General features: G+C 41.3%; 1 protein-coding gene across 1 annotated transcript; it reads left to right on the forward strand.

Annotated features, from left to right (window-relative positions):
* Positions 1-75: 75 nt before the first annotated feature.
* On the forward strand, positions 76-22,852 carry LOC145398139 (vam6/Vps39-like protein). Its single transcript, XM_080271083.1, has 19 exons — positions 76-229; positions 1,623-1,796; positions 2,218-2,318; positions 3,671-3,874; positions 4,099-4,282; positions 4,946-5,075; positions 12,386-12,509; positions 12,855-12,984; positions 13,839-13,981; positions 14,439-14,576; positions 15,182-15,410; positions 15,670-15,851; positions 16,074-16,193; positions 16,438-16,540; positions 16,836-16,981; positions 17,714-17,869; positions 21,728-21,862; positions 22,075-22,169; positions 22,792-22,852. The coding sequence occupies exons 1-19, from the start codon at positions 157-159 to the stop codon at positions 22,850-22,852; spliced, it is 2,628 nt and encodes an 875-aa protein (XP_080127209.1). The 5' UTR covers positions 76-156.
* The last annotated feature ends 4,168 nt before the right edge of the window (positions 22,853-27,020 follow it).

Genomic DNA, 27,020 nt, shown 5'->3' on the forward strand with positions numbered 1-27,020 from the left:
TAGATTTTTAAAAGGACTTTTAAATATCACGTGAGGCAGAATCAGCTGTTGTAGTAAACAAACAAAAGGCGAGGCTGGGAGGTGAAGTGAGGGTGGTGGTGGTGTCTGATTTTTTCTTTTTATGCATTTTTAGGTTAAATTTGACGGCTAAACAGGATGCACGATGCTTACGAGGCCATTCCTGTTCTGGAGAAGCTCCCTTTACAAATTGAATCCATATTTGCGTACGGTAAGTGTTGAAAAACTAACATCCGACGTAGTTAATCTCGGTAACTAAGGTCTACATTGCCTAATTACTGGGTGTGGTGGTGGTCTAGAGGGTTAAGGCGCTCTATACGGATGTGGCCCATAAAGGTTTAAAGCTAAGGGATGGTTGGGGGTTTATGCTGATCTAATGGCATTCGGGGAAAAGTTACTGGTCATGCTTGTAGTACAGGTCTCAACTGAGAAGTCTATCCCCGGGCCGCTATTCTCCTGATGCTATGAATAAGAGTCTTGGATATTTGTTAGCAGTTTATAACACTGCCATGGCCTTTAAACTTCATCTTTTCATATTCCAGGGCTTAAAGACTTTGTAGTACATTAAGGGTGAAGTATATCAACAATTTGGCTATCAAATCCTTGATAATTAAGATGAATATTGCTTTATTAGTTTCTAGTTATTCTGTTTCATCATTTTTTACTTCCCGGCTGTTTTTTTTTTTTCAGTGTAGCTTATTTATGGAGTTTCTTATGCTCTTTATTGTATTCCTCCACAGATTCTTAAATTACAGTTATTTTTTGATATTCTTTCCCTTTACAACTATTATTTTCTCTGTGTAATAGCTTAGGTATCCAGTGAAACATGTTAAGCATAATATGACAGTGTAGCTATGGAAGTCGTATTAGAAATAATGGGTCCTACAATTTAATCAGATGAACCCAAATGATGGAGAAAACCCAAATGAATGTAAATAATTTCCCAAATGAACCCAGATGAAGAGAAAATATCCAAATGAACATAATGAAATACACAAATGAAGAAAAAACAAATTAACCGAAATAAATACCCTGATGAACCTGAATGAAGGAGAAAACATAAATAGCTAAACCTAAATAAAAAATAAAATGAACCTAAATGAGGGAGAAAACAGTTATATACACCTAAATAAATAAAAAAATGAACCAGAATCAAGGAGAAAGCACTCAGTAAATACCCAAATGAAAAAGACAGCACCTAAATAGAGGAGAAAATACCCAAATGGACCCATGTAAACACCAAAATAAAACTGGCTACTACTCATTCCTAATGACAATGCGGTGGTGGGAACATGTCAGGTTTAGAAAGGTAGTTGAGGGACATTTGTATAACTGGGTAAGGAGTGGAGGTTATGAAAAGGAATTTCTATACATTATCTTTTTATTTTTCATTCAGGATGTTGGTGCTGGAGAGGGACGCCTTCATGTGGTGGCATTGATATAACTGCTCTGCTGCCTGGTTATACAAATGTCCTTAAACTACTTCCCTGTTCCCTGAAAGAAGGATGGTGGACTGTGCAAGAAAGGCACTGTCAGCCTGAAATCTACCAGGTTCATTTTACAGATGAACCTGGTGCTACAACAAGTGCCTTAACTCATTACAGATGCCAACTTGGTGGTGGGTACGCGTCAAGGTCACCTCCTTATGTACTCTGTAACACCTGGCACCACCCAGCGCTGGGATGTCTCTCTGGTTTGCTCCAACAAGAATTTCTCACGCCGACCTATCATCCAGGTGGCGGTTGTGCCTGAACACCAAATCATTATTTCACTTTCGGGTGGGTATATGTATTGTTTGTGAAAGTTTTGTATTTGTTGAAAGTACCAGCAGCTTGGCCGACAGTAGTTTTAGGCCTAGTCAGGTTTTGGAAGTGGCCTGGGACTTTTAGGTGAAAACAAACCAAATACTCTGTAGTTAGGTCAGTCTAGTGAGTTAATGATCTTGAACTTAATGTGGTTTGCAGGGGTTTGAATTTGAGGGTTGGTTGGAGTATATATGCTCACCTAATACCTCTCGGGGAAAAGTGATCAGTCCCTTTGCCTTAAATGAGTCATCTGAGGAGCCTAACCAAGGGTCCCTACTTTCCCTGAGGAGCAACATAGGATTGGATGATCAATGGATGGATGGGTGGAGGAATTGTTATTATAGTACTGCATATCTATTAGTAACATCTTTTGTTTATTTATTTATTTTTTCAGATAATGTGATGAGTGTTCATGATCTAACGGCCTTCAACATTCCTCTCCTCTCCACCATGACTCAGACTAAAGGAGCCACAGCCTTTGATCTTGACATTAAGGTATGATATAAGGTCGTGGTTGTTGAGCCGGAATTCTAGGGATATCAATGGTGAGTGAATGAGAGTGTAGTCCATTTAATTGAGCAGACTTTGGTTTGTTCTCACTCTGTCAGCTTTTTTTTTTTTTCCTTGCTCTCTGGACCCTACTGTACCCTATCCTTAGGTCAGAAAAGAAACTTGGGTGATGATATGATTTTTGTTACTACCATATGGAGAGAAAAGAGAATGAGAGATGGACTAGGGAAGTGGATGTGAGTGAGGTGCAAGGGGGTGGGGAAAGGGGAGACCAAGGGTGAGATGGAAGGACAGAGTGGAGAAATACATGAGTGAGAGGATGTGTGGGTTGGAGAATATGAACGTTGCAACTGATTAACTACTGTCAAGATAGTCCTTGTTATAAGATACCTTTTAATGTTCCTTTTTTTTTTTTTTTATTAAGTTCACAGTAACAGATGTCTGAGGAGTATGTGTGGAGTGACGCGTATGGATCGAATGCGAAATGATGAAGTGCGAAGGAGAACTGGAGTTGTTCGGGAGATGGCTGGTAGAGTTGAGCAGAGGGTGTTGCAATGGTTTGGGCATATGGAGAGAATGGATAATGAGCGATTGGTGAAAAAGATAACTAGATCTGATGTGAGAGGTGTAAGACTGAGAGGAAGACCACGAATAGGATGGATGGACAGTGTGAAGAGAGCGCTGGATGCGAGACGGATGTCTGTTGAGCAAGGAAGAGTGGCTGTGCGTGACAGAAATAAATGGAGAGAAATTGTGAATGAATAAGTGATGACGCAGCCCTGAGGGGATATTCTCCCGCATTTGGTCTGATCAGCTAGTCAGGTCAGGTGCGGGTAAGGGGATGGGTCTGTTATGATGTGGCAGGGGTAAACCAGTTCTGCTGTCGGGCCCTGCTGTGGATGTCACTGCTTGCATTGCGCAGTTGACCCTTGTGCGGTGTGATGCGGTGAGGATCTGTCCGTTCTCCCCTTTGGGGCTCAGATGCGAATGAATGTGTTTGAATGGATGAGTAAATGGAGAGTGAGTCGTCCTGTCTCGGCTACCTCCCTTTCCTTGGGGGAAGCAGCCTAGGTATATAGATAGATATAGATAGAAGTTCACAGTAAATTACAGAAATATTGCCTGCTGAAGTTTCATTTATATCTGTGAAGATGATATGCTGGTTCCTTCAGTTTACACTACAATTGTTTAGGAAAAGTTGTGCCTATTTGTAATAGTAACTTGTCTCTGAATTATGGTAAACTGGCCTTGAGCTCCTTCTCCTCAGAGGGGGTAATTTGAAACTGCCCATTAGCATTTATTTTCAACTGTATAATGTTTTCCCTTCACCACAATAGAGGACAAAGACACTGACAGGAGAAACAGCTGTGACAGTGCGCTTGGTGGTGGCAGTGCGTCGTCGTCTGCAGCTTTACTACTGGAAGGGCCGACAGTTTCACCAGCTGCGTGATGACCTGTCCCTCCCTGATGTGCCTCGTGCCCTCACATGGTGTCTTGAGGCCATTGCGGTAGCCTTCAAGCAGGAATACTGGCTTGTGAAGGTAAGAGACTTAAGTAAGTCCTTGCTATTAGTGGTCATGTTTGATGTTCTTTATAGTGTTGCCTCTGTCATTGGACATACTTTTGACAGTTCTTTAACATTGTGCTCTCTGTTTTTATTGTTCTTAGGTCCAGCCTCACCCCATCATTAAGTGAGATTTATTGTTGGAATGGTAGTGATGATGATGATGGTAAGAATATGTAGCTATAAAATTCATGCCCACAGCTGGATGGAGAGCAGAAGGAGCTTTTTGCAACGGGACGGAGCCAAGAGCCGTTGATCACCAAACTGGGTAGTGAGGGAGAGCAGCTGGCTCTGGCACACGACAAGGAGACAATATTTGTTGACTCACAGGGCAATGCCTCCTGCAGCTATACACTCAAATGGGATGAACAGCCCATTACTCTTGGTTAGTATATTACACTGGCACTGATGTGGAGCCTACATTTGGTGGTGCTGTGCATCCTGGGTGGAGCAACTGTGGCATCCACCTAGGAGCCAAATCTCATTTTTCCCTTCATCTCTCCATGGAAAGGACCCTCATCCAACCCTGGTGAGGCACTGTCTACCACATGGGGATGCTGAATCCCTGCATAGTGTTTGTACCATATTGTACCTGTGAGATGGCCCTACAGAAGAAGTTGCTTACCTGTGGTCAACGGGTCTGTTCAGCCAGGCGGACTGGAGTTAAGCATCAACAATAACAAAATATCTAAACACTTACTTGTACAGTCAGTTCTTGTGTTCCAGAGTATCACAAGATTCTTCATTCAACTTGTGCTATAACTTGAGGGTGACTGATACATCAGCTGTATAGGGAGAAATGGAATTTACAAAGCAATTTTTCATTGACAGTGAACACATCACCAAACTAAAACAAATAAAAACTCAACATATAACAAGAATGTATTGCATTTTTTTTCTTTTTACCATTTTCAGTAAGAGAAGCCTTTCCAGAGTTGAAAAAATAGCTTGTCTAATCACTGTCTTCTTTAATTTATTGTGGATTTAATAGCAACAAATTACAGTATGAAGAGTAATTAATATACAGGTGCATGGTTTATGTTGACAGCATTCCACAAGCCGTACCTCATCGCTGTGTTATCCAAGACCATTGAGGTGAAGACTGCCGAACCCCAAACCACAGTACAGATCCTCAATCTTGACAAACCTCGCCTCATTACTGTCAGTTCATCCACAAAGTAAGTTGCCAGTTGTTCATGTACAGACAGAAACAATAGTATACCACAGCAGACAAAACCATGAACCATTTATGTCTCTTACCTTCCACTGTCTTTTGCGGCATCTCTCTGAACTCATTCTCACTCTCACCTTTCAGTAGCTATTTTGTTTTAGTGTCAATGGGTGGTTCACTTACCCTGGTTTTGTCTGCTGGGGGTGACTGATTATTACTTTAGAGTGTACAGCAGTTTTGCAGTGAGTGCTGGTTGTGTTAACTTTTTTGTAAGACAAATATTTAAGATTATATATATATATATATATATATATATATATTTGTGGTAGGTGGGGGCACTCACCATCTACTCACTCAATGTAGTGCTGCTCTCGGGTATTTGCCCTGTCCTCTCCTCCATCCTTCTTTCCTTCCATCTTCTTCTATCTTTCTTTCCTTCATTCTTTCCTCGTTCTTCTGCCTACAGGTGACTTTACACTCCCTCTTCTGTCTTTCATTCCTTCATTCTTTCCTTTTCCTTCTGCCTATGGGTGACTCTACACTGAGTGACAAGACAAATGTTTTCCTGTACACCAGGAAACTATTTACTACGCTGGGTGGTAACCATATAACCAAATTTTGGCGCCTGGTGGTTTAGTGGGTAATTATTGTGCTCCAGTTGGATTGAGCCGGTGAAGGTTTATATCCAAGGGGTGGTTGGGGTTTATTGCTAACGTAATGCCACTCAGGGATGAGTGAGGTTGGTCACTGTCATCTTAAATGTCAGGACCAACTGCCTAGCCCTGGGCTTCTACACTCCTCATGGGGCAACGTAGGATTGGATGATGGATGGATGGATGGATATACACAGTAAATATATATATACAGTATATATATATGTGTGGATTTAGTACGATTGAGGCAAAAAGGGAGGAGATTGGGAGAATGTTTGTGAGAAGAAAGTTGGATGTGTTAGCTTTGAGTGAAACGAAGATGAAAGGGAAGGGGGAATCTATGTTTGGAAGTGTGAATGGAAGATTGTCAGATGTTGATAGAGGAAGGGCAAGAGAAGGTGTGGCCTTGTTAGTGAGTCCGGAAGTACAGCAATATGTGATTGAATGGAAGGAGGTGTCATCGAGACTGATGTGGGTGAAAGCGAAATTTGAACATGAGTTGTGGGTGTTTGTGAGTGCATATGGGCCTGGTAGTGAAAGGGATGAACAAGAGAGGGAGTCTTTCTGGAATGATGTTGATGAGTGTCTGCAGAGTTTTGGAGCGAATGTGAATGTGGTAATTATGGGAGGTCTGAATGCTAGAGTGGGAAATGTAGCAGTTGAAGGCGTAGTTGGTATGCATGGTGTGCCTGGAAGAAATGAAAATGGGGAACAAATGATAGCGATGTGTGTTGAGCGAGAGATGGTGATTGGGAATACGCAGTTTGAGAAGAAAGATATTTATAAGTATACATGGGTGAGACAGGAGGGTGGAAGGGTTGTTGATAGAGCTTTGATGGACTATGTGGTTGTGTCTAGGAATGTAATGGGAAGATTGTTGGATGTGAGAATTCTGAGAGGGGAGGGTGGAGGTATGTCTGACCACTACCTGGTGGAGGGAAAGTTAAGAGTAGGTAAGAGATGGGTGAGAGCTAGGAGGGTTAGGTGTGGCAGGGAGGTTTTGAAAGTGAGTGAGTTGAATAAAAGAGAGAAAAAGATAGAGTACCAGGAGAAATTGAAAGATGAGTGGAACGCAGTGAAAGATCGGGAAGATGGCAGCGTGGAGGAGGAATGGCAGTTGTTTAAGAGTGCTGTGGTGGGGCATGCAGAAGAGGTGTGTGGTGTGAGACGTGTGGGTGGTGGTGTAAGAAAAGGAAGTGAATGGTGGTGCGAGGAAGTAAGCATGGCTGTGGCTGAGAAGAGACGTGCATATGAAGTGTGGCTACAGAGGAAGGATGAGATGTTATATAAAAGGTATAAGGAAAAGAGGAATAGAGCGAGAAGGGCTGTGCGTGATGCTAAAGTGGCAGCAGATGAGAGGTGGGGTAGGTGGCTGACAGAGAATTTTCAACAGAATAAGAAAATGTTTTGGAAGGAGGTGAAAAGGGTGCGAAAGGGAGAGTCTGGGAAGGAAGAATGAGTAAAAGCGGAGGATGGAAGGATGTTAATTGAGATGGATGCAGTAAGGAAGAGATGGGCAGAGTATTTTGAAAGATTGTTAAATGTAGAGGAGGAAAGGGTGGCTGAGATTGTGGCGGATGGAAGGGTGCAAGGAATAAATGTGTTGGGAGAGTTGAATGATTCTTTGATCACGAAGGAGAAAGTGAAGAAGGCAGTAAAGGAGATGAAAACAGGGAAAGCTGCAGGTATGGATGGGTGTGCTGTGGAATGCCTGAAGGGTGGTGGAGTGACTATTGTTGACTGGTTAGTAAGATTGTTGAATGTGTGCTTTGAGAAAGGTATGGTGCCAATTGACTGGGCAAGTTCTTGTGTGGTCCCGTTGTATAAAGGCAAGGGTGATAAGTATGAATGTACTAGCTTTAGGGGTATAAGTCTGTTGAGTGTTGTAGGTAAGGTGTATGGTAGAGTGTTAATTATGAGAGTTAGAGAGAGTACAGAGGGAGTGATTGGTGATGAGCAGTGTGGCTTTAGGAGAGGGAGGGGATGCATTGATCAGGTGTTTGCTGTGAGACAAGTGTGTGAAAAGTATTTAGCGAAAGGCAAGGATGTGTTTTGGGCATTTATGGATTTAGAGAAAGTGTATGATAGAATTGATAGGGAGGCTTTGTGGACTGTTTTAAGATTGTATGGACTTGATGGTAGGTTACTAAAAGGGGTGAAAAGTTTTTATGTAAATAGTAGAGCGTGTGTAAGAGTGGGAAATGCTGTGAGTGATTGGTTTCCCGTGAGAGTGGGGCTGCGACAGGGATGTGTGATGTCGCCTTGGTTGTTTAATATTTACATGGATGGTGTTGTAAGGGAGGTGAATGCAAGAGTTTTAGGTGGTCTGAGTCTGGTAAATGTTGATGGTGGAGAGTGGAATCTGAAGCAGCTGCTGTTTGCAGATGATACTGCACTGATGACTGATTCAGAAGAGAGATTGAGACAGTTGGTCGAGGAGTTTGGAAGGGTGTGTGAAAGGAGGAAATTGAAAATAAATGAGAATAAGAGTAAAGTGATGAAGTGTACGAGGTTGATAGATGGTAGGGGGATGAATATAGTTTTGAATGGTGAGTTGCATGAGGAGGTAGATTGTTTTAAATATCTAGGGTCACATGTTGCTATGGATGGAAGAATAGATGCAGAAGTGAAGTTTAGAATAAATGAAGTAGGAAAGGTGATGGGAGGAATGAAAAAAGTGTTTAACCCGCCCCGTCCCGACCACTTTTTCACCACTGGTACCCCCCAATCCCGACCATTTTTCGACCCTTTTTTTTTTTTTTGCTAAAACTTTCGCTTTTGGTCAGAAACAATGGTCAGTGGCAAAGAAATTGTTCCCCGGGGTCCATAATTACCCTAACCAGGTATGCCTTGGTCCCACCTGGCCCCGTGTTCTCCGTAGGTGGTCTGAGCCTCTAACGTTTTCTGTGGTATTATAAGTCTGAGAAACCAATGAAAGTAAGTAGATATGTATTTATTACAAACATAAAAACATGTGATAAAAGAGTATATTGGATTTTATACAAAAATAGAGCAGAAATAAGCATTGTACCATCGTGCGAAACGAGCAAAATCGGACGACTTGGTCACGATGAATCGCTAACATTCGAAAATCATGATACATATCATTTTTTTTACTTACATAATACTTCTACAATAACATTATACCATTTTACATCATCCCTACGTGTCAAGTGGGGTTGGTGGAGGATTAGTGCCCCTCCCTGTAAAACAATTAACTCTAAGCCCTTGACCACCCCGTTTGGGATACATGGCGTCTGGCTAAAAAAAAAAAAAAAAAAAAAAAAAAAAAAAATTATTGAACTGTTTTTACGTATTCACAGGCCTTTTGATAACATTTAGCGTAATGTTAGCGCTTATTTACGTAGTGAGTGAACTCGCTGTGACTGTTGTTTCAACTCATATTGTGTTTTTTCTACATACATAATACTTTTCTAATAACATTATACACTTTTCAACTTTATAGAACTGTTTTGAGATAATTTCAGGCCTTATGTAAATATATAGCGTAATCTATCTATCTATCTATCTATTGCCAGACGCCTCAATCCCGTTTGGGGTGGCCACAAACAAATCGCCTCCAAGTCGCCCTGTCCCCCGCCATTTCACTGCCCTGCTCCCAACTCACACCCCCCTCTCTCATATACCTCTCCACCCCATCCCTCCATCTCATCCTCGGTCTCCCCCTCCCTCTTCCACCCTCCACCTCACTCACATACACTCTCTTCGTCAATCTTTCACCCTCCATCCTCTCCACATGGCCAAACCACCTCAGTGTGTTCCTCACAACGCTTATAATAGCGTAATAATAGCGCATAATAACACACACGGTGAAGTCGCTATGACTACTATTTCAACTTACAACCTATTTTTGTACTTATATAATAATTCTCCACTAACATTGCACATGTTTACACTTGATATAATTGATATCACATAATTTCAGAACTTACGATGCAACTGAGCGTCATATTAGCGCGTACTTACACAGGGAGTGTTATCGTGATATCATTTGTTTCATCTTACACTAGTATTCAACTTATAAAATACCTTACTACTAACATTACAACAAATTCCACTTTATATAATTCCTATCACATACTTACTGACCAGAATGTGGGTGTACTCGTGACATCAATTATTACAACTTACACTATTGTTCAACTTATACATTTTATTCATGCTAACATTACACCCGTTTCCACATTATATTCTTGCTATCACATATTTACTGACCAGAGTGTTATACTGAGCATCATATTTTCACAGATTTACACAGTGGATGTACTCATGACATCAATTATTACAACTTACACTATTTTTCAACTTATACGTTTTATTCATGATAACATTACACCCATTTCCACTTTATATTCTTGCTGTCACATATTTACTGACCAGAGTGTTATACTGAGTGTCATATTTTCGCAGATTTATACAGTGGGTGTAGTTTTCATATCACTTCGTTCAACTTACACTATTTCTCAACTTATACATTACTTTCCTGCAAACATTACACCCGTTTCAAGTTTATATAAGACTTGGCACACTGACTGGCCTTACCATTATACTGAGCGTCATATCGCCATCCCACACAGTTTCAGTAGTGTAGGAAGTTATGGTACTCTCTGAAACATGGCTGAAGGCACAACGCAACATTGGTGGTGGTGGGGGAGGTGGAGAGCGGCGCCTTTCATCACTCGCACTCCTCTTCCCTCTCCCTTTTCCTTTACCCTTTCCCTTCCCTTTCCTTCCTTTCCCCACATCCTGGGGCTGTGTGGAGGAAGTTTGGGAATATTGTATGGCGAAAGACGTGCTGGGGAGTGGCTCCACCTCCTCTCCCCTAGGCCTACGTGCACCACGTGCTCGTGCTGCCTCCCTCACACCACTTCCCTTTCACCCCGCACTCCCACCACACCACTTTCGCCTTCCCCAGACAAAACACTAGGCCATACTTTATTTGCCTTCTCGCCCCACCTTCTGATCCTCGGGGTGAGATTTTTTCCTTCCCCAACCATGAGGCAACATCACGTCCTAAGCCGCCGTCATCGTCATCGTCCTCATCCTCGTCCTCATCAGAATCTCTCTCTAGGGGATGGAGAGAGGTCCATGCAGGTGTTTTGGGTGCAGGCTGGCCTTCCCTTGCCTTACGATACGTGACATACCGCTTTTTCCGGGGCGAAGGGACCTCCTCATCACTGCTTGTTATTTCCTCCTCAGGCTGCACATAATCTCGATCCACCACATCATCATCAAGTGGAGAATCACTATCTCCAGTGAAGGCATTCAGGGCGGATTGTATTTCGTCGTCTGAGAGACCTTTACGCGCCATGTCTGACCTGGGTCACTGCTAACAGGTGAGTGACCGAGACAAGGGCGAGCGCAGGTCACGCGGGGTCTGGGACGCTGCCTGCCTGGGGGCAGGTAGGGGAGGCTTGGGTACGTGGGCGAATCGAAAATCTCGCGCGAATTTTGAAAATTGTGGAAATTATGAACCTTGCAATTGCAGGACGTTGAAGTACGTCAACGGGATTGGCAGTGACATAACGTGAGGACGTGGAAGTACGTCGACGGGACGCCGCGGGTTAAATGTCGTTCGCTTAGAATGGATGTAAAGAGAAGGCTGTATGAGGGTGTTGTGGTACCGACTGCATTATATGGGGCTGAAACATGGAATATGAGTGTAGCAGAGAGGAAAAGTTTGAATGTAACGGAGATGAGGTGTCTGAGGAGTATGTGTGGAGTGACGCGTATGGATCGGGTGCGAAATGATGAAGTGCGAAGGAGAACTGGAGTTGTTCGGGAGATGGCTGGTAGAGTTGAGCAGAGGGTGTTGCGATGGTTTGGGCATATGGAGAGAATGGATAATGAGCGATTGGTGAAAAAGATAACTAGATCTGATGTGAGAGGTGTAAGGCTGAGAGGAAGACCACGAATAGGATGGATGGACAGTGTGAAGAGAGCGCTAGATGCGAGAGGGATGTCTGTTGAGCAAGGAAGAGTGGCTGTGCATGACAGAAATAAATGGAGAGAAATTGTGAATGAATAAGTGATGACGCAGCCCTGAGGGGATATTCTCCTGCATTTGGTCTGATCAACTAGTCAGGTCAGGTGCGGGTAAGGGGATGGGTCTGTTATGATGTGGCAGGGGTAAACCAGTTCTGCTGTCGGGCCCTGCTGATTGCATTGCGCAGTTGACCCTTGTGCGGTGTGGTGCAGTGAGGATCTGTCCGTTCTCCCCTTTGGGGCTAAGATGCGAATGAATGTGTTTGAATGGATGAGTAAATGGGGAGTGTGTCGTCCTGTCTCGGCTACCTCCCTTTCCTTGGGGGAAGCAGCCTAGGTATATATATATATATATATATATATATCCATCCATCCATCCATCCATCCATCATCCAATATTAAATTGTGGGAAGAGGGTTAATGATGATGATGATGTGTTGCCATTTAAAGTTTTGTTATTGTGGGCCCAGGTTTATTTGAATGTAATTCTGGTGGATTGCAGGCTGAAAATGCTCTTTTCCTGCTGTCCATTTTTCTTTTGGGGGATGGGGAGGGAGATAAGGGACATTAATTATGGACACCTTATTTAAGCTGGGAATTAACTGTATTGTAATTTACCATTCATGTATTCATAACTATTGCCATCATCCATCCGCAGAGGAGAGAGTCAGGTGTTTGTGGCATCTGGCTCCCATATCTGGTGTCTGCATGACCTGCCAATCAACCAGCAAATCCCACAGTTGTTGCTTGAGAAAAAATTCGCCCTCGCACTCAAGTTGGTGGTGAGTTTTAATATATCATTGTTGTTGTTTGTGGTGGTGGTGTTATTATTGTTGTTGTTGTTCCAGGTTCATCTGGAAATGAACCTGGCAGACTGCAGGCTGGAATTATTCTCCTGCAGTCCACCTTCTTCCTGTGTGGGATAGGAAGTTGAATTAAAGGATGTTTGTGTAGCCAGGCAGTAGAGTTGCACAGCTGTATTGGTGCTACCATTTGAAGGCATTCCTCTGGTGGTTCTTTCTTCTGTGCATTAAAAAATAAAACAAGTGGGCTGAATACAGGAAATCTCATGTCCTTCCCCTAACCAAAAGTTAGTTTATATTGTATATTTTGTCTCCATCCCACAGGATGTTTGGAATGAGGCAGAAGATGCAAAGGCCCAGATGTGTAAACATATACAACACCTCCATGCTATCCACCTCTTCTGTAGCAAAGAGTATGGTGAAGCAATGTCCATCTTTATTCAGCATAACACAGGTATGCATCATTATCATTATTGTTTCTTATCAACATTACTGTCTTCACCATCATGGTCATCATTTTCACAGTCATTATCATCATTGGTGGCCTCAGCTTTGTAATTATCATCATATTTTTCCAATCCTGTTATAATAAGAAATGTAATCATCATTATACCCATAATCATTCTGAACATCAAAATCACCATCAGAGCCATCCCATATTACCATGTACAGTATAGCACTTCCATGTGAGCAACGAAAAACAAAGTCTAGCACAGTGTAGTCAAGAATATTTAAAGGTAGAAGACCAGCCTGTACCAATGACAGAATTTTGCTTTGTATAGAAAAGGTGGAAAACAATAAAAAGTAGGAATAAACACTTTTTTTTTATAAATGATATCCAGCAGCCAGGGTAATGTATTCAGATTTGTTTTGATGAAATTCCTGATTTTCCCTTTCAGTTTGATGGCATTTTTGTAGTTTATTTTTGCTGTTACCTTTTGATTTTATTCATGGTAGGAGAACACCCTTGCATTGAGGGGGTTAATGAAGGTTATGTGTAATTTTCCCAGTTCAGAAAGCCTTTTGTCATTGAATAAGATTGTATGAAGAGAGCATGAATGAAGCAAAATGCACAACAGTGAAATGAAAGGGTTTACCAAAATCAGGGACACAGACTGACTTGACCTATATTGGCTTGCACACTCTCTTAACTCCTTGATTAGCCAGAATCTGGGATGAATCTGTCTAGAAATGTCTGAAATACTGTGTGTAGGTAGTAGTGAAATATGTCCTGTGGCCGAAGGTAGAACTAAAGTTCGTCTCAGTGGATGGTATATCGTACACTTTGTTCACTGTCTCCCCATTCAGATTTGCCCTTTGTAATTGGCCTGTACCCTGACATGGTGCCTGAGGAATACCGCAGTCGCCTGCAGTACCCATACCCGCCACCGACACTCACTGGGGCTGAGCTGGAAATAGCACTCCAAGCTTTGGTTAATTTTCTGCTTGAAGTATGTTTTTATACAGTGTTTACTTTTATTTGCACTGCTCTGTTTTAGTATCTCCCATTTGCTGATATTGTTATCTCTGGGTAACGTAATTATTAAGTAAAGTAGGGGATCTCGGTCAGTAGGTTTCAAAGAAACTGATTTTATTATTGTGGATAACATGTAACTCAGAATAAGAAATAATAAGTAGCATTCATATGGACATTATGTAATTATGGAAGTAAATAAAATGACCAGTAAGTATATTGATGGTATGCTGTTGTGTATAGAATATAATATTTGAACAGTTATGAGTGCTAACTTGAAAACTGCATTAATTCATCTGTATATTCTCCTTATAGTGTCACAGAGCATGATGTAGGACAAAGAAGTTACCTCATTTTGTATTTACACCATATTTGAATCATTAGCAGTAGTTGTGTACATTTGCATGAGTATTTTGTACATGCGTTCTCCTCAGATGCGTCACAGACTATCAGCCAATGATGGTGGTAGTGGCAGTGACAACACACAGCGGTTTAACAAGACCCCAACGCTAAAGTCACGTAATGAGAAACTCCAGATCATTGATACAACACTTCTTAAGTGCTACTTGAAGGTAAATCAGGTTATGTTCTTCTTATTTTTGCCATGGCAATTGTATTTTTATTTTAGGTATGATATTTGTCACTGTTGACTGTAGAAGTCAAACATATAACTGTCTTCTAATACAAAAAGTAAGGGAGAATTTAGACTCAGTATCATTATCATCATGATACTGAGTCTTAATTCTCCCTTACTTTTTATATCAGAAAATGGTTATATGTGTGATATGATGCAAGATATTTGGAATAACACAGAATAGGTATTTGGAATGAAAAGTCAGTTTCTCATCCAGTGTTCAGACAGCTGAATGTTGCTGTAGAGTGACTTTTCATTCTTGAGGTGTTAGGTATGGCCTTCAGTACCCCCTCATTTTGAGGGGGGGGCTCTTTAGCTATTGTCTGATTGTAGCAAAAATACATGCACCTCACTATCACAGTACAGATTATCTTTCCACATAACAAAGGATTGCTGGGAATGCCTGGTTGAAGTGGCTGGTTTCCTGTAGTCCACTGGGTTCACATCCAGATGAGCCTGAGGTTGTGACAACAACAACCACAAAAATTTATTACAGAAGACATCATAGCACAATAGGTAACCAATTCCTCCTCCATCACACAGACAAATGACAGTCTAGTTCGACCTCTACTCCGGATGCCTGACAGTCAAGTAAGTGCTGTGGAAGGGGAGCGAGTACTGCGCCATGCCCACCGCTACCAAGACCTTGTGTTGTTACTGAGGACACGGGGCCACCACCAACGTGCCCTGAATCTCCTGCTCAGACATGCACGCAAACCAGAATCTCCATTAGCCGGACACCACCACACAGTCACCTACCTACAGCAGCTTGGTTAGTTTGTCATTGGGATATTGATGGTGGCAATGATGATAATGTTGAAAGTAATGATGATGATATATATTTCAGGCCGACAACACACAGACCTGTAATATGAGTATGGTGGGTAGGTGCCACAATCCCACCTAGAGGACTGTGTCAAGATGTTCATTGATGAGTACAATGTAAGGTTTATAGTTCAGTGTAAGGTAAATAGTCCTTTCATTTGAGACAAGAGTGATCTTACACATTTTATTTAACCTTTTCTCTCCAGGCCCACAACATATAGATCTGATTTTCGAGTATGGTGGGTGGGTGCTACAGTCACACCCAGAGGACGGTCTGAAGATATTCATTGGCGACCGCAGTGTTGGCGGAGAAATGGAGCAGCTGCCTCGACCTCGCGTTCTCAGTTTCCTCAAAAAGACGGAAAAGTCGCTTATTGTGCCATACTTGGTGAGTGATGTGATGTCAACTTTCAGACTGGACCTTAAATTTTTTATAAGGGTCTCATTTTAATCAACATCATCATCCTGTCCCTCTTTTTCCCAGCCTGCCTCTCTCCTTCCATGCATGGGAAAAGAGATCAGGATGACAATAATGATGGTGATGATGATAAATGTTGAGGATGAGTCGATGATGATGACGAATGATGGTGATGATATGATGATTCCACAGGAGCACGTGATTGGTGAATGGGGAGACACAATGCCACTACTCCACAACGAGCTCATCCACGAGTACCGAGACCAAATCCTTGCACCAATGCAGTCCTCTGACCCCGCTGCTGTGGAGGAGGTATTGTCTGATACTTCTCGTGATTGTGATTGTGTGTGTGTGTGTGTGTACTTTATTTTTATGTATATGTCTCACCACGCCATGTTTGACAGTTCGTATGATCTCATGCTTTCTCTGTCTTTGTCTCTGGATCCTGCCTTGCCTTTTCTCTAGATGAGAATTGAGGTTATGATAGTAATAACAGTGATAATGACAAGTTCAGTCTGCTCTCTTGTCCTCAAGTAAGAGTGTGTATCTGTTCCAGGAAAAGGGTCGAAGAAGAGCGATACAGGAAAAACTACTGAAGTTCCTGAACGAATCAGAGCACTACACGGCCGCCACTCTTCTCGTACATTTTCCTTATGACAGTATGTACACTTTTTATGTGGAAGATAATTTTATCTATGTGACTGAAATGCAAAAATATGAAGTGATAGGTCATTTAATTTTTATAATATGAATAACAGAAATATGTAGATGGTTATGCCTGTGATGTAGAACCAGGATTCCAGGGGCTTGATTGATGTATGGCTTATTTCATAGGGTCACTTTTGTACATTTGTGTTCATATTTTTGTATTCAGAAATTTCATTGGCATATATATATATGATTGATATGATATAGATTGATCTTACAACCATCATAATTCATTTTATACACTAGCTCTCCACCGAGAGAGAGCAGTGTTGTTGGGTCGGCTGGGACAACACCAGCAGGCTTTAGTGCTGTATGTACATACCCTGGGGGACATTGATGCTGCCCTTCAATACTGCCAAACTCACTACATGCCTACAGGAAGTGGCAGTGAGGTAAGCACACTGTTTGCATGTGTAGCTAATAGATTTTCACTTGACTATAGTTCTTTTGTTTTAACTCACCTAAATTTTTGTCCATTAGCTAATAGATATTCACTTGACTGTAGTTCTTTTGCTTTAACTCACCTAGATTTTTGTCCATTAGCAGAATATTTTGCGTGACACAGTGCCAGAAAAGGACAGTACTGAAGCTGTATATGCTTTCCATAATACTTCTTCATGGCCAGCACCGTATTATGTTTATCTCTTGTTACAGCTCAACATTCAAGGTCAAGAGATTACAGTTTTAGGCCAAGTTTGAGTAAATTGTGTGTACAGTAACAGCTATAAGTGAAGCTTTTCTCCAAAGAGATAAAAAGAAAATAGAAAAAGAAAAACTACAGTATGTGGAATTTTTTTGCTTGTCAGGTGGACCAAGATTCTGAAGGCTTGAACGGTGGATAAATTTTTTTTTTACCCATTCTTTAGGCTTGGTGTGTGATTTTTTTTATTTTTTCATATAGCTACAGTATTTTTCTATCCATCTATATTTATTTATTTACCGGTATTTATTTTTCTTTATCCTGTCTCACTTCATCTTTTAGATTGGACTTAAGATGGGATAATAATGATGATGATTATGATGACAGTGTTAATGATGATAATGATGATTATAATAGTAATGACATTGTTTATGATGATGATGATAATGATGATGGTCATGACAGTTTTATTTACAATCCTCAGGTATATTTGATCCTGCTAAAGCTACTAGTTAGCCCAGCAGATGCATTTAGGTCCCCAGCAGCCTCTCCCATAAAACACCCACCCCCCGCACCCCCTGACGTGGAGGGGGTACTCAAGCTTCTGCACAAGTACCTGCATTGTATTGATCTTAGTCAGGTGCGAGGTGGAAATTTTTGTACTACTTCTGTTGTCATTTTAGTATAATAAGTCCTGATTATACAGTTTCTTTATTATTATTATATTATTATTATTATTGTTATTATTATGAATGAGGGTGAGATTTGGAAGCTTCCGGTGTTGCTGTTTGCTGATGATACAGTACTGTTGAGTGAAGATGAATGGGAGTTGCAAGGTTTGGTGAATGAATTTGGGACAGTGTGTAGGAGGAGGAATCTGAAAGTTAATGTAAACAAAAGTAAAGTTATGGTGTTTGAGAGGAATGAAGTCACAGAGTGTGCAGTGAGGTTGGATGGTGAGGATATGGAGAATGTGAGTGCATTCAAGTACTTGGGTAGTGTGATGAGTAAGGATGGAACTTTGGGGGATGAAGTGCGTGAAAGGGTACAGCAGGGAAGGAAGGTCGTTGGTACACTGAAAGCAGTGATGAGAAATAGGGAGGTGAGTATGGAAGTTAAGAAGTCACTGCATGATAGCATTGTGATCCCTACCCTGACGTATGGAAGTGAGACATGGACCTTGCAAGAGGGGAACAAGTCAAGATTGAGAGCAGTGGAAATGAGTTACTTGAGAGGAGCATGTGGAGTGACATGGAGGGACAGGTTGACGAATGAAGAAGTGAAGGAACGCTGTGGGGTGGATGTGGATGTGGTTGAGATTAGGAAAAATACACTGAGGTGGTTTGGACATGTGAAGAGAATGGGAGAATGAAAGACTGACTAAGAGGGTGTATGTAGGTGAGGTGGAGGGAGGGAGAGGGAGAGGTAGACCGAGGATGAGGTGGAGGGATGGAGTTGAGAGGTATATGAGGGAGGGGGGGGTGAGTTGGGGGGAGGGTAGTCAAATGGTGGATGACAGAGCGACTTGGAGGCGTTTTGTCTGTGGCCACTCTTTGCGGGATTAGGGTGTCGGGCTATAGATAGATAGATAGATAAATTATTATTTTATTATTATTATTATTATTATTTCAGGTATTATTATTACGGTAAATGCAGTTTTAGTATTGCATTTTTTTTTTAGAAGGCATTTAACAGTTACCTCCATTGTACTGAAGAGTCAAGTGAGAGACACAAATTTATAAACTTTCTGTTACCTCTTTTTTCTATCTATCTATCTATAGCCCGACGCCCTAATCCCGCAGAGGGTGGCCGCAGACAAAACGCCTCCAAGTCGCTCTGTCACCCAAAATTTGACTACCCTCCCCCCAACTCACACCCCCCCCCTCCCTCATATACCTCTCAACTCCATCCCTCCACCTCATCCTCGGTCTACTCTCCCTCTCCCTCCCTCCACCTCACCTACATACACCCTCTTAGTCAGTCTTTCATTCTCCATTCCCTTCACATGTCCAAACCACCTCAGTGTATTTCTCCTAATCTTCTCAACCACATCCACATCCACCCCACAGCGTTCCTTCACTTCTTCATTCGTCAACCTGCCTCTCCACGTCACTCCACATGCTCCTCTCGAGTAACTCATTTCCATTGCTCTCACTCTTGACTTGTTCCCCTCTTGCAAGGTCCACGCCTCGCTTCCATACGTCAGGGTAGGGATCACAATACTATCATGCAGTGACTTCTTAACTTCCATACTCACCTCCCTATTTCTCATCGCTGCTTTCAGTGTACCAACAACCTTCCTTCCCTGCTGTACCCATTCACGCACTTCATCCCCCAAAGTTCCATCCTTACTCATCACACTACCCAAGTACTTGAATGCACTCACATTCTCCATATCCTCACCATCCAACCTCACTGCACACTCTGTGACTTTACTCCTTTCAAACACCATAACTTTACTTCTGTTTACATTAACTTTCAGATTCCTCCTCCTACACACTGTCCCAAATTCATTCACCAAACCTTGCAACTCCCATTCATCTTCACCCAACAGTACTGTATCATCAGCAAACAGCAACACCGGAAGCTTCCAAATCTCACCCTCATTCATTAGAGCTACTCCCACATCCACTGCCCTACCCTTCACCTTTACAACCCCATCCATGTATATATTAAACAGCCATGGAGATATTACACAACCCTGTTTCAGTCCCACATTGAGATCAAAGAACTCACTCAGCTCACCATCCACTCGCACCGTAGCCCTAGCTCCCTCGTACATACTCTTCACAGCACTCAACAATTTCCCCTCCACTCCATATATTCTTAATACCTTCCACATACCTTGCCTATCTATTCTGTCATAAGCTTTCTCCAAGTCCATGAAGGCAGCATACATTTTCCTTCCCTTCTCTAGATACTTCTCCACTAAACATCTTAGAAGAAATATCTGATCTACACACCCTTTTCCCTTCCTAAATCCCCCTTGTTCTTCTCCAACTAGCTCCTTTGTCATATGCCAAACCCTATCAATGAGTATTCTACCATATATTTTACCAGTCACACTAAGTAGGCAAATACCCCTATGGTTACCATATACTTCTCTCTCCCCTTTTCCTTTGTATAAAGGAACAATTATACCTGATTTCCAGTCCTCTGGAACCCTTCCCTCTTCCCAAGCCAATCTACACAACTTCCATATCCAACCCACAACAATCTCACCCCCATACCTAAGCATTTCACCACACACTCCATCAATTCCTGGGGCCTTTCCCAACTTAATCTTCTTCATCGCTTCCACTGCCTCCACCCTACTGAACTCTTCCTCCCTCCTCTCATCTCTTCTTCTCCCAGCCATTCCCCAACCACTTATACTCGCACTGCTGTCACTTTCTACATTCAACAAATCCTCAAAGTGCTCCTTCCATCTCCTCAGTTTCTCTCTCTTCTCCACCAACAATCTATTATTCCTATCTTTCACTCCCCTACTATTTCCCCTTTCACACTGCCTTACTTTCTTTACCTCCTTCCAAAACAATTTCTTACTCTCCTTCCATTTCACACTCAGATTCCTCCCAAACTCTTCATCCCTTTCTTTTTACTCTCCTTCACCAGTCTCTTAACCTCCCTTCTCCTGCTCACATATACCTCTCTCTTCTCTCTCTCATCTTCTCCCCTACCTTTACTCACTAACCATTCACTATATGCCTTCTTCTTTTGTTTCACAACTCGTTTCACCTCATCATTCCACCATGCTGTCCCTTGCACACCCTTGCATCTCCTCCTCACTCCACAAACCACCTCACACGCTGCGCCTATCTCTTCCGTGAATATCTTACATACGTCTTCCACCCCTTCCATCTGCTCTAGCTCATACCTTCCCAATCTTTCTTCCACTATGCTCTTATACTCTGTCATTTTCTCACTATCTTGCAATTTCTCCACTCTTCTCACAGGAGTTGCTTCCTCCTGTCTTCCCCTTTGTCTCCTCAACCACTTTCTTTGCAGCTCTACCTTGGCCATCACTAAGTGATGGTCCGAGACTCCATTCCCCCACCCTCTCTACACTCTTGCATCCAACACTTGTCTTCTCATTTGCTCATCCACACACACGTAGTCTATCATTGCCTTTCGTTCAACAAGTTCTCCATCCATCCTCCTCATTACTCTCCATGTATACCGGTGGATCATCTTATGCCGAAAGTAGGAGTTGGCTATTGCCAACCCCTTACAAGCACAGATGTCCACCAAAGCACTTCCATTCCCATCTACGTCAGCTGGCACACCCCACTGACCAACCACTCCCTCCACTTGTACATTCCCAACTTTGCCATTCATGTCTCCAATCAACAGCACTCTCTCGCTCCTTTCAAATTTGTCCATACACGCTTTTTATTTTATTTATTTTTGCTGAAGGTGCATAACACTGATGATGATGATGACGATGATGATGGTGTACCAAAGAGGTAAAATTCAGCCAACTTGATCATTTTGTCAGGCCCTAAAGGTGCTTCCGGATGACGTGGCACTAGGTCTTCTGCAGCCGTTCATCCAAACCTCCCTCAGCCACGCCTCAGCCGCACGCCGGGAGAAGCAAATCTCACGAGGCCTCACACAGTCACTGCGTCTTCAGGTGAACACCTTTTTCTTTTTTTAACTAATAGCAAAATCTCAATTCCTTAAATATCTTTGGGGTGATATGTAAAAGAAGATACTGCAATGAGAACTATTGTTTTTTATTTTTTATATTACTGTCAGGCAGTAATAATGGCTCAGAATTGTAATACACTTTTTTTTAATGCTTTTATACCATATATTCATACCAGTACTTCATATGTCTTACAGACAAATGAGGAGTTAGTGGAGTGCCAGAAGTTAAAAATTGTTCTGTCAGAGTACACATACTGCGCTGTGTGCCGCAAGCGCTTCACAAAACACAGGTGAGGATGAACAGAATGTGTTGGAGACTAAATAGCGTATGGTAAATCCTCCTTTTAGTGTAGTAGTGCATTTATTTTATCCTGACAAAGATCCCTAACTCATTTCATTTTTCCATTTGACCTAGTTACCAGGGAGACTCATTCCTGTGTCATAAATAAGGCTTATTGAATTTCATACAACCATGATTTAGTATTGAAGCTGAGGGACTGAGTACCATAAGATGAAAACAAGCTGACAGTAATAGAGGGAAAATGCTGATTGTCCCTTATCCCTGAATCCTTCCTAGTACTACTCCTCTTTCCACTGCATTGGTGCATTTACCTTTATTTTCTAATAACAGCAAGAGTGAAATAGAAATGATTATTATGTGCTGAAGTGTTTCACGTAATCAGTACTAGAATGCCCATACTGGTTAGGTCTTGCTACCACCAGATAACTGTGTTCAGCTTAGGAGAGGTTTTGCTATATGGAGGTGTTAAATACTGTATAGCCTTCGACAGCCCTTTCACTACAAAAATACTTCCCCCTCCAATAAAAGGTAATTAAAAACAAGGCATCATTTTACTGGAGTTAAAGAAAGCTTAATGAACATACTCATAAAATATTCTGTTTTCTTTTCAGTGCATTTGCCTGGTATCCTAATGGGGATATTGTACACTTCTCCTGCCAGAATCAGAGGTAACACAGGCTCTTCATCTGGAGGTTTGCTCCTACCTTCTCCAGCTTCCTTTAGTCTTATCTCCTCTTCCTCCTTCAACCTCCTGTCGTGCTTCCTCTTTTTCCTTTCTTCATAGCCCTTCTTTCTTCATTTTCCTTTCCTCTTTTTCCTCTCTCCTTTTCTCAAGCTCCTCTCCTGTTATACCTCCATTTTTCCTTTCTGCCTAGCTCCCTATTTCTTAATTTTTTTTTCCTCTTTTTCTTGCATCCTTTCCATTTCCACGTAACCCCTCTTTCATAATTTTCCTTCTCATTTCTCACTTCTTCCTTCCTCTGCCTCATTTCTGCTACATCTTCCTTCACTTTTGTCTCCTCCTAACCCTTCTTTCTTCATTTTCCTTTCTTCCAGCTCACCTTTCTGTTATTTTCATTCTTCCTAGAGTCCTTCCCTCATTTTCTATCCTGTCTTGTACATTCTGTATTCTTACCATTATCTTTAATCTTTACTTCCTCATCTGTTATCTGTATTTCATATCCTTCATACTTTCTCTCTATCAATTTCTTCACCATCAACACCAACAACAGAATTTATTATTGGGTGTGTAAGAGAGACTGTTGTAATGGATTTTTGCTGTAGCTTTAATTTATTTGAATTCTGGTGATGTGGAATGAGTGGAGAATGAGAGATTGACTAGGAGAGTGTGTGTGAGTAAGGTAGAGAGCAAGAGGGGGAAGAGGAGACTGAGGATGAAGTGTAGGAATGGGATGGAGAGATGTGAGCTGGAGAAAGGGCACCCTAATGAAGGAGAGCAGAGTGATATGGAGGTGATTTAGTTGTGGCGACCACCTCTGGGATGATTTCTGGCTGTAGATATATATGTAGATAGACAGATAGATAGAATTCTGAGCAGGGAGTCCTTGTTATAAGTCAGAACTGTATTCTAAAGTATCACTTTTTTTTTCTTTTTAATTGATAATGCAAATTGGGTGATTGGCAGATCATCATCATCATCATCATCATCAGTGTCATTATCATTAGCACCATCATCATCATCATCATCATCCCTGACCTCATTTCCTGCCCACGGCAAGGTCTGGAGAGCAAGAAAAACACTGATAGAGGGAAAACTTATAAGGGAGGTTTGAGGAATATGGAAGGTAGGACACAACACTGACAGGGAATTGCCAAGGAGCTTTTTGCTCATGATAGGACATTGAAATTGTATGGTTTGTTACTGGGAACATAAACTACAGCACAGTTTGTCATTTCAGAGCATGCTTTTGTTTGCTTCACTCTTCTCACTGTTAAAGAAACATGGCTTCAGCATGTTTATTAGGACTGCCTGTTATTGTCAGGCATGTACAAGTTGACCATTACAATACATACATATATACCAGTATTCTAAGAAATTCATACAGCATATATTTAAGTGGAGTATATCATGACACCAGAGAACCATACCCATTATATCACAAACATAACAGCAGAAGATGCACAGTACCATTATCATTTATGATTTAGTTGTAACGTTGATGTTGTACATGAAGGTTTTGTTATAATCAGGAATGTGATAAGGGATATGCTAAAAAATATAAAAACTTCCTTGTAACAAATACAGTACTGTAAATTGGGGAAAACTGACATATCAGTTATATAGGTAGTACAATAGACCCATGTTTTATGATTAGCCATTTTATGATTGTTCACATATATGTTGACAACATTTTAGCATTTTTTTTGTTTTTTTGTATGATTGGTTTTTGCTCATGCGATTGCTACAATGCTCAATTTCTCATTATGTAGTTGTTCACATCTTTATGATCACTGTAACACTACCTTTGCTGTACAGTCAGTTTTCAAATATGCTTCTGAGTAATAATATGGGTGTGTTGTATGGTTTTAGAACTTTAGTCTGTTTAATATGAGGACATTTCTGAAGCAGTAGTCTTGCCATTGCTGGTTGGTTTTATTCACTTTAATGGAAGCTTTTCAGTCTGGCATAGTATTACCCATTCCACCAACGGGGGATTCTCAAATGCAGAATAGACTGGTGTGGCAGTGACAAGAATGAACTAAAATAAAATGTCTTCATGCTGTTGGGTTAATAGGCAATCTTTGTGCAATTTACTGGGAAATTTAGAAAAAAAAAAAAAAATGTAAAGAATGTGACTTACGAAAGGATTTCCTGTAATGTTTGAAGTGTTGTGGCTGTGAGCAGGCTGAATTTGTGTTGCATATCTCTGGTTAGTGCTGTTATGTACCGGGTATGAATTTCTATGCCAAAGAATGCCAGAAGATCTATGTAGAGTCATTCTTCTGCTTCCATATTTTACAATAGATCTGATACAGTCATTCTTCTACTTTCATACCATAGTGTAAAATAGATCAGCTGTGTTGTGCCATTGTGTAGTGCCTGGTGGTGTAGTGGTTGGAACATCCCAGTTGGAGATGGGCTTATGTAGGTTTGATCTCCTAGAGGAGACTGGAGGTTTTCCTTTCATGCAGTACCACCAAGGAGGGGTAGGTAGGTCATCTACCCTTAACCTCATCAGTCTGATGACATGTTTTGTTTATTTGTTCTTACTACCTGAAAACAATTTTATTCACCTTTATGGGAGGCCTGTCGTAGTGAAGGAGTAAGTGAAAGCAACTGGGTATATAATCATCATTCCAGAGAACCAGAAAATACTTGATAGAGGGAAATTCTAATCAAAGATTACCCAGTTGAATGATTCACACTCCCACTCACTGATCCTGGCTACTGGGTAAGTACAGATTTATTCCACACATAACTATAAATTTGAAAAGTATCTGCAGGTAGCAAGAATGAAACAGAAAATACATAATTGAATATAAGGGGTTAATTTTCCTGGACTACAGTAACTTCGTCTCAGCCCTACACCTCTTGGGGGGTAGAATGGGACTGGCTGTGTGTTATGTACTCTATGCCATTCTTTTACATTTGTTCTTGTCTGGATCAATTGTCTTTTAGTATTCATTATTATGTACACTGTTACATGTTCCTACAATTTTTTATATTTAGTGTTAATTAGCATACAGAGTGGTTCATATACAGTATTGCACATCCCTTGCCACTAGCTGGATAATTCTCTTGTACAAGGTAACCCTTATTTTCAGTTGATTGCTAACCAGCCATTTCCTTATAGGAGCTTTATGAAACTACACCATTTTTCATGTACAATACCTTACATTCACCATTTTTTGCATGTACAGTCACAATGATCCCTTACAAAGCACCATTTTTCAGTATACATTATCTGATTTTGCCTATAATTTTCAGTGCTACAACCCCAACATTTGATGTATGATCGATTGGTTATCTGAATGGTTTTTAGAAATATATCCAGATTGTAAAAAGAGGATTACCAGTCCCTGTATTGAAAGGATGGCGGAGTCAGTGTTGTCTGTGATTCTGCATTATATTCTGCTTCCCATAACCCTTCCCAAACTTTATAATGTCTGCCTTATTGTGTCCATTGATTGCATGTTTGTTATTAATTTCATGAAGTGCCCAAAATATCTGCACTCCCCACACCAGCAGACAGAGCCATCCCCACAACATGTAAGGGGAACATAAGATATGGATCACTCTGTATAATCTGTTAATTTAGTAATTTGGTGCTGGAGAGGGAAGCCTTCATGTGGTGGCACTGACATAACCATGCAGCTCCTCTGCTTGGTTATAAAAACATCCCCTAGTTCCCTTCCTATCCCCAGAAATGAGGATAGTAAACAGCAGGAGGGCAGATTAAGCCTGCAGTCCACTGGGTTCACATTTCAGATAAACCAGGAGCACAATTATACCACTTTGTAATTTAAAACTGAGACTTTACACGTTCAGTTACAAGCTGAAAAAGGCATGTCCTTGTTGTTTGTAAGAAGTATAATTAATGTTAAGAAGATTAATAATTTGCTGTATGTTATTTATGATGTGTAAATATTTTGTCATTATGTGTATGTTGTAATTTAACAAACAGTGAATTACATTTTGAATGAAACTGAATTTCTGATGTCTTGGATATCTTATGTCTATCTGTGGCAGCTGTTTATAGTACAGTATAAGTTTATACTGTATACGCAGCCTAGATCAGTATATCCACAGCCTGCTGTAACCTTTTAGCATGATGATCTCTTACACTTTGTTTTTTCCTCTCACTAGATAGCTTTACAT

The sequence above is a fragment of the Coenobita brevimanus genome, chromosome 44, assembly GCF_032717465.1.
Source record: "Coenobita brevimanus isolate Jiangsu-jjx chromosome 44, ASM3271746v2, whole genome shotgun sequence".
NCBI classification, from domain to species: Eukaryota; Metazoa; Arthropoda; class Malacostraca; order Decapoda; family Coenobitidae; genus Coenobita; species Coenobita brevimanus.

What these genes read in the sequence shown, in the direction of transcription:
- LOC145398139 (XM_080271083.1), top strand. Translation starts at nt 157, where the DNA reads ATGCACGATGCTTACGAGGCCATTCCTGTTCTGGAGAAGCTCCCTTTA. An exon ending in CCCTCGCACTCAAGTTGGTG is followed by an intron (nt 12,510 to 12,854) that starts GTGAGTTTTAAT and finishes TCCATCCCACAG; the next exon opens with GATGTTTGGAATGAGGCAGA. An exon ending in CTTTATTCAGCATAACACAG is followed by an intron (nt 12,985 to 13,838) that starts GTATGCATCATT and finishes CTCCCCATTCAG; the next exon opens with ATTTGCCCTTTGTAATTGGC.